The 17,139-nt window shown below is 40.3% G+C and overlaps 1 protein-coding gene across 1 annotated transcript in view; it reads left to right on the forward strand.

Moving 5' to 3' along the window:
* Window positions 1–16,929, forward strand: part of Oga (O-GlcNAcase) — a 31,974-nt gene extending 15,045 nt beyond the window's left edge. The window contains exons 9-16 of the mRNA XM_048338399.1: window positions 572–1,185; window positions 2,802–2,976; window positions 6,395–6,480; window positions 7,434–7,538; window positions 10,040–10,125; window positions 10,393–10,585; window positions 13,637–13,796; window positions 14,949–16,929. Coding sequence (XP_048194356.1) covers window positions 572–1,185; window positions 2,802–2,976; window positions 6,395–6,480; window positions 7,434–7,538; window positions 10,040–10,125; window positions 10,393–10,585; window positions 13,637–13,796; window positions 14,949–15,085 — 1,556 coding nt within the window. The 3' untranslated portion in view covers window positions 15,086–16,929. The remainder of the gene's footprint in view (window positions 1–571; window positions 1,186–2,801; window positions 2,977–6,394; window positions 6,481–7,433; window positions 7,539–10,039; window positions 10,126–10,392; window positions 10,586–13,636; window positions 13,797–14,948) is intronic.
* The last annotated feature ends 210 nt before the right edge of the window (window positions 16,930–17,139 follow it).

A 17,139-nucleotide genomic window follows, 5' to 3' on the forward strand; every position in this document is an offset into this window, starting at 1 on the left:
GTAGAGCACCAGCCTTGAGCAAAAATGCTCAGGGACAGTACTCAGGCCCTGAGTTCAAGCCCTATGACTAAACCCCCCCTGCCCCCCGAAAAAAAAAATAGGACTTTTTGGGAAGTACTGAGGCTTAAACTCTTAAACTTGCAGTTGGGCAGCTCTGCTCTTTTCATTCGAGAGTAGGGTGTGTTTTCTTTTTGCTTGGTGGTACTGGGGTTTGAGCCTCAGGACTTTGTACTTACAAGGCAGATATTTTACCACTTGATCTGATATCATACTTTGGGTTTTAAATAGCTTTTATCTTGATGAAATGCTAATTTGTAAAAATTGCTTTTAAATACAGCTCTTCAAAAGAGAAGCTAATGATAGATGATGGCACATAGTATGTTTAAAGGTGTTAATTACCGTTACCATACACAAACACCCTCCTTCATCCTTATCTCTTCAGTGATTTAGAGAAATTTCACTTTTCTGAGAGCCCAAAGTATTTAGAATCTCAAATTGAGGTTCTGGTTCCACATTTGACCCCAAGAAAAGTACCTCTGAGTCTACTTTGTTCTTTCTGATTATTTTCTAGGTAGGCAAGTTGCACACAGTGGAGCTAAAGCAAGTGTAGTTGATGGCACGCCCTTGGTTGCAGCACCATCTTTAAATGCCACAACTGTGGTTACCACTGTTTACCAGGAGCCTATTATGAGCCAGGGAGCAGCTTTGAGTGGTGAACCTACAGCTCTGACCAAGGAAGAAGAAAAGAAACAGCCTGATGAGGAACCCATGGACATGGTAGTAGAAAAACAGGAAGAAGCAGACCAAAAGAATGACAATCAAATACTAACTGAAATTGTTGAAGCTAAAATGGCAGAGGAATTGAAACCAATGGATACTGATAAGGAGAGTATAGCTGAATCAAAATCCCCAGAGATGTCTATGCAAGAAGATTGCATTAGTGATGTTGCACCTATGCAGACTGATGAGCAAACAAACAAGGAGCAGTTTGTACCAGGGCCCAATGAAAAGCCTTTGTATACTGCAGAACCAGTGACTCTAGAGGATTTGCAGTTACTTGCTGATTTGTTCTATCTTCCTTATGAGCATGGACCCAAAGGAGCACAGATGCTCCGGGAATTCCAGTGGCTTCGAGCAAATAGCAGTGTTGTCAGTGTCAATTGCAAAGGAAAAGACTCTGAAAAAGTAAGTGCTTAATTAATTAGATACAAGGTTGTCACCTGTAGCTCTAATCGGTCTAGAACTTCCCATCCTCCTTTCTCTGCCTCCCAAGTGCATCCAGTATTACCAGAGTTGCTTAGCCTGGATGGTTTCCCAAGCTAGTATAAGGAAAAAGGTTTTTTTGTTGTTACTGTTGTTTTTGGCAGTACTGTGGTTTTTGAACTCTGCTTTGCAAGTGCTCTAACACTTGAGCCACCATCCTCTTGTTTTTTTTTTGCCAGCTCTGAGGCTTGAACTCTGGGCCTGGACACTGTCTCTGAGCTCCTTTTTGCTCAAGGCTAGCACTCTACCACTTGAGCCACAGCGCCACTTCCAGTTTTTTCTGTGATTAATTAGAGATAAGAGTCTCTACAGGCTTTCCAACCTGGGCTGGCTTTGAACTGAGATCTTCATATCTCAGCCTTCTGAGTAGCTAGGATTACAGGCATGAGCCATTGGCGCCTAATGTCTTACCATTCTTTTTTTGCCAGTCTTGGGGCCTTGAACTCAGGGCCTGGGCACTGTCCCTGGCTTCATTTTTTGTTCAAGGCTAGCACTACCACTTGCACCACAGTGCCGCTTCTGGCTCTTTCTATATATGTGGTGCTGAGGAATCGAACTCAGGGCTTCATGTATACAAAGCAACCACTCTTGCCACTAGGCCATATCCCCAGCCCTCCTCTTACCATTCTTATACTACCGTTTGTGGCTTGTTGGTTGGGATCCGGGTCTCACTGAAATTTTTGCCTGGGCTACACTCAAACTGCCGTTCTCCCTAATCTCTGTATCCCATATACCTGGAATTTTAGACTTGAGCCTATAATAATAAGTAGAACAGTGGAAATGAATACAAAATTGACCACATTTTAGAACATACTCTTTTTTTGTGTGTGTGTATGTGTGTGCTGGTCCTGGGAATTCAAATCAGGGCCTAGGCACTGTCCTTTTTTTGCTCAAGGATAGTGCTCTACCTTGTGAGCCACAGCTGCCTTTTTGGTGGTTAATTGGAGATGAGAGTCTCTCAAACTTTTCTGCCATGCTGGCTTTGTACCACAATTCTCAGATACTAGCCTCCTTAGTAGCTAGGCTTATAGGTGTGAGCCACCAGCCAGCCAGCCAAACTTGAATATATTCTGGGGTTTGATCTCAGAATATGTACTTCAAAGTGGATAACATAGGTCCAACTGAATCTGGTCAGTTGATTAGTTAGGAATCAAAGAAAACTAACATTGGTTATTTTAGGCATATTTGTCAGTTTGAAGAGACACAGGCTGTTAATTTCTTTTTTCTTTCTTTTTTTTGGTTGTGAGGCTTGAACTCTGGGCCTGGGTGTTGTCCTGTGCCACAGCGCCACTTACGGTTTTCTGGTGGTTAATTAGAGATAAGGGTCTCATGGACTTTCCTATCTGGGCTGGCTTTGAATTGCAATCCTCTGATCTCAGCCAGTTGGGTAGCTAGTTTGGCCACTGGCGCTGGCCAAACTTACTTTCTTAACCAGTTTTTAGGTTATCGTTCGTTAGTATTCAGGATATCTGATAAAATACCTTAGTTTATAACTGTTAAGCTCACAACTTTTTGTCTCTCTTATTTATCCTCAATAGATTGAAGAATGGCGGTCACGAGCAGCCAAGTTTGAGGAGATGTGTGGACTAGTGATGGGGATGTTCACTCGGCTCTCCAATTGTGCCAACAGGACAATCCTTTATGACATGTATTCCTATGTTTGGGATATCAAGAGTATAATGTCTATGGTGAAGTCTTTTGTACAGTGGTTAGGTAGGTGCACCAGGAATAATCTCTTCCAATATATATTTATCCTTTTTAAAGAAATTATCCCACAGGGAGAAAACCCATTTTAGGGAATTGGCAAATTTCAAAATCTTTTTCAGTTCTTTGCCTAGGGTTCTTTCAAAGGTAGTCATTGTTGAAGACTTGAGATTCAAGTCTTAGTAGTTTAAACACACTGATTTTTCTCCCTTGGGCTAATTCAGCATAAGTATCTTGAAAATATGTTAGAAAGTACTGACTTTAACTTGCTCTGACTGAATGCTTCCTGGATGGAACCTTGTATACTACTTTTATCTGATTTGGAGATGAGACTCTATGAAATGTGACGTTATATGCTTCTGCTGCTTGCTGTGTCTTGTTAACATTAATGCTGTGTTTAATAGAACAACTGCTGAAATGACCCAAGGGGCCTGGCAAGAGGATGCCATCCTCCCAGCCCTGTGCGCATGCGAGCTTTAGTGAAGGCTATTCTGGTGCTATTCAGTATTATTTCACGTGGCTTTTTCTTTATCCCTCTACCAAGTAATTGGTTTTAGCAGGGGATGGAAATTAAAGTCCCCTAAAACTCTGCTTTATTCACTGGACTTTTGAAAACAGTGATCTTTTTTTTTTTTTACTCTGAAAATTGGTTTAAAAAAAAAAAGCACCAGCATGGCCGAGTTTTATAGGGATCTCATTTTATTTCCAGGTTTTCAATCCAGCTATAAGGAATATGTAATGGACTTACATATAGCACACAGCAGGCAGCAAAGCTGACAGACATGTCATAGTTTTCATAGTAGTCAAGTACATGGTCTAAACACCATGAGCTTAGATTAATAAAGGAGTAGTAATGAGATTTCATTATCTGCCCATGTACCTTTGGGCTCTTAAATACTAAAAGACAAAAACAAAAAAACATTTTTTATGCGGTAGATCTAAATTGGCTGCTTAAAGAGTTCTCTGTTGATTTGAAAATATTGAAAGAACTTCTTTTGGGTTCTTGTATAAGTACAACAGGTAGATTTAAACCCTTTTGTTAGAAGATTTTAGGATCCCTTTTGTAGGTGGGAGATAATTGCTTCAAGGCCTGGAAAAACCTCAGCTAAATGATAGTATTACCTTGTAGGCATCTGGCCAGGAGATTATAAATAATCTTTTTTGTGTGTGTATATGCTAGTACTAGGGCTTCAGCTGCAGGCCTGGACTTTTTGCTTTGCTTTTTCATTCACAGCTGATGCTCTTAACATTTAAGGCAGGCCTCCAGTTCCGGCTTTTTGCTGGTTAATGGGAAATAAGATTATCCTCTTATTTTGTCTACCCAGGTTAGTTTTAAACAATGATTATCATATCTCAGCCTCCTGAGTAGGGTTATGAATGTGAGTTACCAATGCCTTGTTGCAAACAATCTTTGTAAGGATTTACATCTTAAATTTCTAAGATCCTAGAATTTTGACCCTGAAATCTGGTGAGAGGAACATATTAGAAATTGAGCCCAGGGCCTTGTGCCTGCTAAGCAAGTGCTCTACCGGTTGAGCCATACCCGCAGCCCTTGAAAACCGGATTATTGAGTTTCATACTCAAATTCATGAATTGCTAAAAGTTAAGTTTGTGATTACATACATTCTTGTCTGTGATTATATATACGTTATTATTAGGCTATGTTCTTTGTGTTATGCAATTATGGAGGTAATTTTCCCAGTTTGTACAGATTGTTGTACATGAAAGGTCAGAATATTTTAGAAGTTTTGTGTAATGAACTTGGCATCCACATAGCTCTACAAATGCTCACAACAGGAAGGGCTAAGATTAAAGAACTCTTTGTTTTCCTTCTTTCCAGTCCAGCTGGCATTCAGTCCTTTAAAGAATGTGGCTATGTAGTACTTTTGATTACTAATAACTTCTATTATCTTCTTCCCCATTGTGTACAGATGGGAGAATCCTCAGCACAAGTGTCTACTACTATTGGATGGACAGCGGCAGATGTTCACAGCGCGTCATGATTAATTAGTTTAAATTGAAAGGTTCTATCTGTGAGGTAGCTCAGGTAGAATTAAGAGTAGTAGGCATGAACTGAAGTCACGTTTGCGCAGCGACTGAGGCATTAACCATGTTTTCATTTATACAGCTCTTCGTACATGCAGCTTTCTTATTGTAATAGTTGGAGGTGCTAGTTACGTTGTAGTCTCAAAGTGGGGGGTAGGGGAAATTGGCTGATCTTAAAAGTTTGAGAAGTATAGTTTTTTCCTGCAGTGTAAATCACACTGAATTATGAAATGGGGCAAGTTCTCTTTATAGTCAACAAATTTTGACCCTATTTCATATTTATTTTCTAAATATTAACCTTTTCTGTATTGAAAACAAAACCCTACCCCTGAAACATGACAAACCCAGATATAATTTCTTAATGGGCTTGAATTGTCAACAAAAATTTGATTTGCTTTGGGACTGTCTGACTAGCACACTATATCTTAAACTGATGAGACTGTTAACTTGAACAGGAGTTAGAATGCTGTCTTCCAATGGAAAAGAACTATATTGCGCTGCTAATATCTTGTCAGAAGACTAGGCAGGTGATACAGATTTGTTTTCCAAATACTTTAATGATCTTTTCATTGTTAACTAGCTTTATTACCCATGAAGTTAAATAATGACTCAAATAATGTGACCTTACATAATGACTTCTGGATCTAAAAGCCTACTGTCCCATGCCTGTGTTTCATGCATTGCAAAGATAATGCTGATTAGAAGAACCAGAGATACTGTCATACTTTTAACAAGAGTATGTTTTAGTTCTGGACTAATTAGGAGCATTAATTGGCTCCCCTAATTCTCAGAGTATACCAGACTGGTCTGGTATTCTACCTAGCCAACTCTGAATTCGGATTGTCCTTGCCCACATAAAAACCATTGTGTTTCATTTTGTCAACTTAGTAACAATTCCTTGTATTTATTCTGCTGACCATAGTTTTCTGACAAGATTATCCTTTCCCTTTTCCCTTCCCTGTACCCTTCCTTAAAATATACAATGTGACTTCAGACAGGTTTAATTCCTTCATAGGCTGTGATAATAAAATGACTTGTCTTATTTGTTTATAATGACTGTAATTTCACAATAGAGCAAACAGCTGGCTATGATTTATATAGCTATAACTAAGAAATATTTAAAGTTGACCCACACAAGTTTGGGATTTCCTTTCAATAATTAGAGAACTATTAAAAGCTACTTTCAATAATCAGAAGAAGAAACAGTAATGAAATGTTTCAAATTTTAAAATACAATTATTATCACAGCCTTGCCCTGAAACCCTGGAATATTACTGTTAGAGAGCTATTTCCACGAAGTGTTTGCTAGTTTGTTGGACATTTGAGACCCCAGGAAATCCCCTTTCTCGTAACATTCTCCGCTTGGATCTGATCTCAACAGGGTGTCGTAGTCATTCTTCAGCACAGTTCTTAATTGGAGACCAAGAACCCTGGGCCTTTAGAGGTGGTCTAGCAGGAGAGTTCCAGGTATCAATATGAATTCACAACTGAATTGACATTTTCTTTGTTTTATGAGAAACCTTATGTTGCGCATCAGATGGCTGGAAGGATTGGTCTGCCGAAGGCTCTCTAGTCCCAAATTTAATTTACATTGCTGGATTTTAAATCAAATTTTCCTCCTCTTTCACAGTAATTTCTGAAGGAGATGCTGCCAATCCCCCCGCGCCTGCGAAGCGCAGCGGCTCTAGGTATACACTTCACATTGTTTCTTTGCAGGTCGCACAGCATTTAAATCTGCGCCCGCAATGCACAATGCGCGCATGCTTATCTGCCAGTGGAAACTCCATGAGCAAAAAAGATGAATAATTATGCAAATTAGTGGTAAAGGGCTTTTGGACATTTTCCCAGTTATTATACTAATATGTACTTGAAAGAGTTAATCTATTAGTGGAGATATGAACAGCTATGAAGTTTTTTTGCTGTGGAATTTGTTCATGGACTTTTCAGGTACTCTACTTTTCTCCCCCCAACAGGTGCTCTGCTGCGCACAGCAAACTGAAGCGCATTGCTTTGGGGATAAAGCGTCTCCTGGACAGATAACCCTCTTCAGACCAAACCTCTCCTCCTGACATTCTGTTCTGCCATCTTGTAGTAGAAAGATGGACTATTTAAGATTGATTTAAAAAAAAAAAAGATATGTCATAATTGGAATAGTTTTTTGTTGTTGTTGTTACTTTTATTGTAAATTTAAACTCTTGATAATATTCAGTGTGTTACTTAGTTTGGGTAATTTTTATTCAGAAGCACTCCCCATTCCCAGCAGAGAAGTGTTTATATAGTAAAGCATAGCATCCCCTCTTCTTTAGGTCTGCCTGCAGTAGCCAGTTAATGTTAAGTTGGTAATCTGCAGTGCACACTCAATTTAAAAAAAAAAGCTATTTTCCTTGTACTAATTCATATCCCTCTTTTTCTTCCTACAGCGTTTGCTGCCAATTGATGGGGCAAATGATCTCTTTTTTCAGCCACCCCCACTGACTCCTACCTCCAAAGTTTATACTATCAGACCATATTTTCCTAAAGATGAGGTAATTGTCTACCTATCAACTTGTGTGATTGGTTGGATGCATACCCACAACTTTCCTTTAATCTTACCAGTTAAAAGAAGACTTCTGTGTTTTATTTTTTTTTTTTTTTATTTTTTTTTTTTTTGGCCAGTCCTGGGCCTTGGACTCAGGGCCTGAGCACTGTCCCTGGCTTCCTTTTGCTCAAGGCTAGCACTCTGCCACTTGAGCCACAGCGCCACTTCTGGCCGTTTTCTGTGTATGTGGTGCTGGGGAATCGAACCTAGGGCCTCGTGTATCCGAGGCAGGCACTCTTGCCACTAGGCTATATCCCCAGCCCCGACTTCTGTGTTTTAAAACACAAGCTTTGCTGCCTTTTTTTGTTGTTATTCTCCTATGTAAACATAGGGCCTTGAACATTTTAGGCAGGTGCACTGCCACTGAGATGGGCCTCTGAGCTAGCCTTCCATTGCTGTGCCAAAAAGTGTCTAAAAAATCATTTTTTAGTCCATGGTTGGTTGGTACCATTGTTTTGGGGGGCCTGTCATAGGGCAGTGAAAGCCTAAGAAGATAGTATAGAAAAGCTCCTGACTTCATCGCTTGTGTCTGGGAAATAAAGTTAGGGCACTGGAATAAAATACTCCAAAGGTACAACCCAGTGACTGACTCCTCCCAGCTAGGCCCCACCGTCTAGAGTCTCCATCACCTCCCGCTTGTGCCATCAGGAGATCAGGCTTTCAACTTGAACCAAATGTTGTGCTAAGTTCTTTCATTCCACCCTTTGGAAAGTCCAGGTCCAGCAGAGTGCAGGTGAATCACGCCTATAATCCTAGCAACTTGAGAGGCTGAGATGTAAGGATTGTAGGTCAAAGCTAGCCCAGTCAGGCAAGTTTGTAAGACTATCTCCAATAAGCTACTCAGAAAAAGCTGGAAGTGGCACTGTGGCTCAATTGCTAGAGAGCTACCCTTGAGCCAAAGAAACTCAGGGACAATGCCCAGGTCCTGAGTTCGAGTCCCAGGACTGGCAAACACACAGTCCTGACCCCTTCTCAATGAAGAGGTGGACACAGTGGCAAGTACCCTAGCTACCAGGAAGTCTAATATAAGTGAGATCATGCCTAGATGCATGGTTGGGCGGGAAGCCAGACTACATTAAAAGTAACCAACAAAAATCAGGGCTAGAGGGTGTGGCTCAGTGCCCCTGCTTAGTAGGCATGAGACTCTGAGATCAAATCCTAGTACTGTCAGTCACTGGTGGTGTGGTGCACACCTATAATTCCAACTACTCAGGAGGCTGAGATCTGAGGATCTGGGTTCAAAGCCAGTCTGGGCACAAAAGGCCGTGACACTGGGGCTGGGGATATGGCCTAGTGGCAAGAGTGCCTGCCTCATATACATGAGGCCCTGGGTTCGATTCCCCAGCACCACATATACAGAAAATGGCCAGAAGTGGCGCTGTGGCTCAAGTGGCAGAGTGCTAGCCTTGAGCAAAAAAGAAGCCAGGGACAGTGCTCAGGCCCAGAGTCCAAGCCCCAGGACTGGCTAAAAAAAAAAAAAAAAAAAAAGGCCGTGACACTACCTCCAGTTAAAGTGGCATAGTTCCAGCCTTGAACAAAAAAGCTAATAAGCAAAAGTGTGAAGCCTTGAGTTTTAATCTCCAGTGCCAGCATAAAGAACAGAAATACCAAATACTACTAATAATAGTCAAGTGAACTTAGAGTTGGAATTACAAAATACTGTCTAAAATTCTGTAATTTTCTGTTAATACCTACAGACTATTGACAGTTGGCTATAAAGGAAAGCAAGCCTGGCTGGTGGCTCAGCAGTACAGTACCTGCCTAGCAAACGTGAGGTCCTGAGTTCAGCCCCCAGTGTGGCCAAAAAAGAAAAGCCTGATTAAAGACAGTAGCAGCTTTAATGCGTTGTATAACGATTCTTAAGTAAAGTTGAGAGACTTTGCCTATGGTTCTCAGCACTCAGAAGGCTGAGGACAGTCTGGATTACATATGAGATCCTGTCTCAAAAAGTGACGTTGAGAGACTTTCAAACTCGTAAGTTTGCTGGATTTTCAATCCACACCTTAACTACTAAAAACCATACCCTACAAAATTTTCAGTGTTTACTAAATCCATGCCGTTTTCCACAAATGACTCAGTGAATGTCTTTTTTTGTTTTTTGTCTTGGTAATTCTGGGGAATGAACTCAGAGCCTTGAGCATGCTAAAGCAAGTATTGATCTACAACCCCAGCCCAACAAGTCTTTAATGAAGTATAAGTAATGTTTGTGACAGATCAGATATTTTGTTACTTACTCCCTCCTAAGACTGACCATATACCTAGTTTGTTTGTATTTTGAGGGAGACAGTCTCACTATGTAGGCAGGCTGGTCCCTTAACTCTCCTACCTCCCTCAGCCTGCTGAGTGCTGGGATTAAAGAGGTAAACACCCTGGCCCTGGCTTCTTAGAAGTCGTTGATAGAATATGGTGCCATTTTTCTTGATGTGCCTAACTAGATTGTATTTTCAGGCTTCCGTGTACAAGATTTGCAGAGAAATGTATGATGACGGAGTGGGTTTACCTTTTCAAAGTCAGCCTGACCTTATTGGAGACAAGTATGTGATGTTTATTTGGACTTGGGAGTAGACATTTCATAGCCAGCTTTATCAGGTTGAGGGGAGGTGAGAACTGAAAAGAAGTGTATTTTCTTCAGTTCAGGTTATCTTTATTAAAATCTCAAATTATGTTTATTTGTAATTTCTTTCATACCAAGAGTAATTTGCATAAGTTATTATTGAAGTACATTGGGCCTTGTATTACTGAATTCTGAATTTCTTGTTAGTAATTCATGAGCTGACTCTAGCCTCTTTCCTTCTGAGCAGGTTAGTAGGCGGGCTGCTTTCCCTAAGTCTGGATTATTGTTTTGTCCTGGAAGATGAAGATGGCATATGTGGTTATGCCTTGGGCACTGTAGATGTGACCCCTTTTATTAAAAAATGTAAAATTTCCTGGATTCCCTTCATGCAGGAGAAGTATACCAAGCCAAATGGTGATAAAGAGCTCTCCGAGGCTGAGGTAATACACTGGTTTGGAATTACACCATGGTTAACCATTTATTTTTGGCTTGTTTTCATAAAGTGCTTATTAAAACATAAAAAGTGGGCTAGGTGCCAGTAGCTCACACTTAGAATCCTAAATATGCAAGAGGTTGTGATCTTTTTGTTTTGTTTTGCCAGTCCTGGGGCTTGTACTCAGGGCCTGAGCACTGTCCCAGGCTTCTTTTTGCTCAAGGCTAGCACTCTGCCACTTGAGCCACAGTGCCACTTCTAGCCTTTTTGTATATATGTGGTGCTGAGGAATGGAACCCAGAGCTTCAGTAGAAGTTCAGAGCGAGCCTGGAAAGACAAATCTGAGCAGAAAGCTGGAAGTGCAGGTGTAATTCAAGTGGTAGAATATCAGCTCCAATCAGCTCCAAGTATAAATGTGTGCATGTGTGTATGTACGCACGCTCTCAGAGCTTTCTTCACTGACTTTTCTGGTTTTGTGCTGCTAGTGATTAAACATGGGGCCTTGTTCATGCTAATTAAGCAAGCTTTCTACCATTAAGCTACATTCCTAGCCAAAGCCCCAGTGTTTTCTAAGTTAATTTCTTTTTTTTTTTTTTTGGCCAATCCTGGAGCTTGGACTCAGGGCCTGAGCACTGTCCCTGGCTTCTTTTTTTCAAGGCTAGCACTCTGCCACTTGAGCCACAGCGCCACTTCTGGCTGTTTTTTGTATATGTGGTGCTGGGGAATTGAACCCAGGGCCTCATGTATACGAGGCAAGCACTCTTGCCACTAGGCCATATTCCCAGCCCCTCTAAGTTAATTTCTTACAGAAAATTTTTAGAATTTTTTTGTTGTTGCGGTGCTAGAGTTGAACTCAGAGACTCAAGCATAGTAGGCAAGTACTCTTACCACTGAGCTTACAGCTCCATCCATCTCCAGTCCCCAGCCTTCTTTTTTTTTTCTTTATTTTAAATCAGTTTATTTAGGTAAGACACTTGGCTTAAAGATCTAGATCCAGGGGCTGGGGATATAGCCTAGTGGCAAGAGTGCCTGTCTCATATACATGAGGCCCTAGGTTCGATTCCCCAGCACCACATATACAGAAAACGGCCAGAAGCGGCGCTGTGGCTCAAGTGGCAGAGTGCTAGCCTTGAGCGGGAAGAAGCCAGGGACAGTGCTCAGGCCCTGAGTCCAAGCCCCAGGACTGGCCAAAAAAAAAAAAAAAAAAATCTAGATCCATTACTTTTGTTTTTTAAATATAAAATTGTCTTTGCTTTTACAATAATAAATGAATTTATTTTGGGGGGTATAGGGGGCTGGTCCTGGGGCTTGAACTCAGGGCCAGGGCACTGTCCATAATCCTCTTTGTGCTCATGGCTAGCACTACCACTTGAGCCACACTACCACTTCTGTCTTTTTCTGAGGAGTTTATTAGACATAATAAGTCTCACAGACTTTCCTGCCTGGGCTGGCTTTGGACTTACGATCCTCAGATCTCAGCCTTCTGAGTGGCTAGGATTATAGACATGAGCTACCAGCACACCTGGCAGTAAACGAATTTATAAAACTAAAGTGAAAGGATTTTTTGTTTTCCTTATTATTTGCAGAATAAATTACTGGAATATATAACTAAATGAATACGACACAAATAGAGAATTTATTTTCCTTTTTTTTTTTTAACCAGTCCTGGTGCTTGAACTCAGGGCCTGAGCACTCACTGTCCCTGGCTTCTTTTTGCTCAGGGCTAGCACTCTACCACTTGAGCCACAGTGCTACTTCTGGCTTTTTCTATATATGTGGTGCTGAGGAATCGAACCCAGGGCTTCATGTATGCGAGGCAAGTACTCTACCACTAGGCCAAATTCCCAGCCCCGGAGAATTTACTTTCTTTACACCAGTATTTTTTTCCTATCTGATCTCCAGAACATATACCAGATGCTTTATATAGTACAATAAATAGGGAGCCTGAAGATGTTGCTCAGTCCTGACTTTAATCATCATCAACATCTTGGAAAAAAGAAAAAGAGGAAGATGAAATAGAGAAAACTACTATAGTTGATAGAAATTGTAGTATATATACACAATGGAATTCTATGCTTCTATCAAAAAAAAATAACATTGCCCCATTTATAAAGAAATGGAAAGAATTGGAAAAAATCATCCTAAGCAAAGTGAGCCAGACCCAAAGAAATGTTTTTTCTCATTGGCAATAATTACTATATGTGTAGGATAGGATAGTCCTAGCATATGATCACAATAGCTCAGTAGCTATGTACATATGATCACATAAGATGATGCTAAGCAAAATGAACTCCAAATTTTGGAAACAAGTGGTTTATTGTTATTTTTAATGCACTATGTGAAATTATTTTTTTCTTTTATCTTTCCTATGTTGTCATTGTCCTTGATTTTGGTACCCTGGGTATTGTACATATGTTTGTCTGAATTGGGGAAGGGAACGGGAACATCAAAATGGTGAAAAAAAGGGTAAAAGGCGAACCAATGCAACAGCAATACTTACAAGATAATATGTTGGGAACCAACTGTACAACTTGGGGAATTGAGGAGGTGGGACAAAAATGAAGGGAGGAGGTAACAAGTTTGACAAGAAATGTACTTACTACCTTACATATGTAACCAACTCCTCTGTACATTACCTCAATAATAAAAATAAAAAATACACATATATGTATATAAAAGAACTATTATTGTTGATAGAATGTAGTGAAACAAAATTGGAGTTTTATAACTAAGAATGTATTCTTGGTCTAGAAAACAAAGCTCTGGACGAAAGTAGCAAACACCTTTTCCACTGCTAGAACACATCCATTGTAACAATCCTTCCCTTTGCAACTGCAGTGTCCATACAGAATCTCCTGTCTGTGTTCCATACAGAGCTATATCTCCAATATCTACAGCTGCCTAGATAAGCTTCTAAAGTGAAAATATTTGTTATAATACTCTCTGTGCTACTTATGTAATAATGAAGAATTAATATTGCTTTCATTTTCCTGTTGACTGAGTTCTTGGATATAGATATATAAGGAACTGTTAAGTCAAAAGATTCTACCTTTTACAGAAAATAATGTTGAGTTTCCATGAAGAACAGGAAGTACTGCCAGAAACTTTCCTTGCCAACTTTCCTTCTTTGATAAAGATGGATATTCACAAAAAAGTAACTGACCCAAGTGTGGCCAAAAGCATGATGGCGTGTCTTCTATCTTCACTAAAGGCTAATGGTGAGTACATATTTGTAGACTTAACACTATTTGGTCAGAGGAGAACAAAAGGAGTGAATCTGAATTTTTTCCTTGCCCACTCTCTATGAGTGTGACAGTATCTTACCATATTGCCTAGGCTGGTGTCAAACTCGCAGCCTCAAGCAAGCCTCCTTTCTCCTACTCCCAACTAGTTGGGACTGCAGGCACATGGCACTTTCATGTGAATTGATCACTAAAAAGTGCTCTTCTTCCATACCAAAAACACTTTGAGCCGCAATTTAATTTATGGACAGAAGGTCCATAAATAAGTTATAAATTAAATGAACTTCATGAAGAAACTTCGAAATGTAATTTTTTGTGTGTGCCTGTCCTGTGGCTTGAACTTGGGGCTAAGTGCTGACCATAAGCTTGATTACTCAAGGCTAGCACCCTACCACTTGAGTCACAGCTCCACTTCAGCTTTTTGGTGAAAGAGCACAGAGAGAGTGCCCAGGCCCTATTTGTATGTTTTAAACAAAGGTATCATGTACCTTAAAAGTTTCTCATACCTTGTTCTTTAAAATATTTTTTTGGGGGGGGGCTGGGAATATGGCCTAGTGGCAAGAGTGCTTGCCTCATATACATGAAGCCCTGGGTTCAATTCCCCAGCACCACATATACAGAAAATGGCCAGAAGTGTCGCTGTGGCTCAAGTGGCAGAGTGCTAGCCTTGAGCAAAAAGAAGCCAGGGACAGTGCTCAGGCCCTGAGTCCAAGCCCAGGACTGGCCAAAAAAAAACACAAAATATTTTTTTGGGGTGCTGGGAATGTGGCTTAGTGGTAGAGTGCTTGCCTTTCATGCATGAACCCCTGGGTTCCATTCCTGAGTACCACATAAGCAGAAAAAGCCAGAGTGGCGCTATGGCTCAAGTGGTAGAGTGCTAGCCTTGAGCGAGAGAAGCTCAGGGACAGTGCTCAGGCCCCCCAGAACTGGCCAAAAAAAATTTTTTTTCTTTTGAGAATTTCACTCCTTGTTCAATATTAATATGAGTTTTACACATTGTATGAAGTGAAATTTAGTGACTGGTATAAAGGAGCCCCTTTTTCTGCATTAAATACATTAAAGATTATAATTCATATTCCCAATTCTAGTAATTAACTTATTTGCATTGTAAACATGTTTCATTTCTAGGCTCTCGAGGGGCTTTCTGTGAAGTGAGACCAGATGATAAAAGAATCCTGGAATTTTACAGCAAGCTAGGCTGTTTTGAAATTGCAAAAATGGAAGGCTTTCCAAAAGATGTGGTTATACTTGGCCGCAGCCTGTGACATTTGTCGGCGGCACTGGGAGCTGTTCAAAGTCCTTCACCCCCACCTTGTGATTGATGGTTGGGGTCGTCATAACAGTTCATCTTCCCGAGTGGCAACAAATCAGCCATTTGAATTGAAAACAAAGAAAACTACACACTTTCAGACTACTCACTGGTTGGAAGAAGATAGTATTGCGCAAATCCTGTGTGAAATGGATGTTGGGCCCTCTTTTGGGTCTTGGGTCTTGTTAGGTGCCAGGACCTCTTCCATGGGAATATAGGGAAAAGGGTCTTCAATAAATGTAGTCAGCACTACTTTCTGCATCCAGTGTGGTTGCATTTCTCACCTAACAGTAATCAGAGTCACTTTGTCATTCTTTGGAGACATGGCAGTGATGAAAAAGATTCAGTAGGTTTCAGAGGCTTCAGGGTGGAATTTCCAGGTAAGATGGTTGTGGCATTACTTTTTAGTTTGGGCAGGTTCTCTGCTTGCTTTTTTTTTTTTTTTTTTTTGTAAGTCATGGCCAATTACCTTTCTGTAGTGACCATTGGTTCAAGCATGTTGTGCTTTGTAGGGACAAATGTGCAGTTGTTGGTGGCGAAAGCCTCAAATCAACAAACTTGTAGATTTATTTGTATATAAATCAGTTGTAGTAGGACTATCCTTTCAGTTTACGGTGTTGAAATATTTTTTCCTTTCAGAAATGAAAGGTGTTGGTTTAGAATGGCACTTTGAATAATATTAATCAGTGGAAGGTAGATTTTCTTTTTGTCTTTTTTATATGCTCCTAATAAGCTTTATTTTTAAAAGTGCCTCCCATATAGGGATAGGCCATGACCATTTTGGGTATGAGAGCCTAACTTCATAGGATGCTTATCTGTTGCAAAGTTCTTTCACTTCTGAAAATTAACAGATCAGCTTGTGAAATGTTACTTTTGACATCTTTGTCGGGAGGGTAAGGGGACTGGGTAGTCTCATTTGCCCTTTGATCAGTTGTCATTTGATGTCAATTACTACTGGTTTAACTGAATCAGTCTTTAATTCTTGCATGTTTGTATTTAATTTTTAAATGAAGAAATGAGTACACCTTAACCAATGATTTATGGTTACCCTTTTTCCTTTAATCACAGATTTTGAAAGCTTCATGTATTTTAATTTTGCTTGGTGTTTTTAAGGGGTTTTGAGCTTGAGGCTGGCAGGTATTCTCCAGGATTCGTTTTCTTCATCATGGTTGGCTTTGGCCTAGATTCTTAACAGTAGTTTGTTCCCTGCAGTTTTACATCAGCTGACATGAGAGGGTCAAAGAAGAAAACTTGGTTTTCCTTTACACAGTTCCACTAGTCTTTGAGTCTTTAAACATGGTATCTAAAGGATGGGCTGAGTGAGGAGCAGGATGGAGCTGCTTTTTTAGGGTTAAACTTTTGAACTGTATAGGAGGATGTAGTGTGTTGGAAAGTTGAAAACAAGTTTGCATTTTTGAGGGCTGAAGTGAAGGATCCCTACTAGGTGTTTTAAGACAAGTGAATGTTACTTGGTTTTCTTTGAATACATTGCAGGCAGTAGAGGACAATTTATAGCATTTTATCTTAAGGAATCAGGGTTTTTATACAAGTTGCTTTTGATTTTTATCTTGTCTATTAACCATTTTGGCTGATTGGTCACACATCTAAATGTGAAACAGGTCTGTACCCTCATCATTCTTGGATTGTAAAGTGCTATGCTATCTTCCATGGTTATGAATATTTATTACGGTTGGAATGACATTTCATTGTTTAGATCACAACTCAGTTCCTGTAGATAATGAGCTGTAAAATTATCTGAAGATCATGCAAGAGGCAAAAATAAAACTTGAAGTGAACCAGTGTGACGTTGTACTGTTCATTACTAGCTTTTTGTCTGCTGCCTACCTTCTCGTGCCACACTTGAAACAGGATTTGTCCTCTCCACAGCTCTTCCAAGGTAGACACTGGATCTTGAAGGCAGCCCTCCTCCCATTCCCAGTAAAGAACTTACAAGGCAAAAGCTAAGACGACTGGTTTTTAGCAGTCATCTTGCTACAATTGTGGCAAGAA

This window comes from Perognathus longimembris, chromosome 2 (genome assembly GCF_023159225.1).
Source record: "Perognathus longimembris pacificus isolate PPM17 chromosome 2, ASM2315922v1, whole genome shotgun sequence".
Lineage (NCBI taxonomy): Eukaryota > Metazoa > Chordata > Mammalia > Rodentia > Heteromyidae > Perognathus > Perognathus longimembris.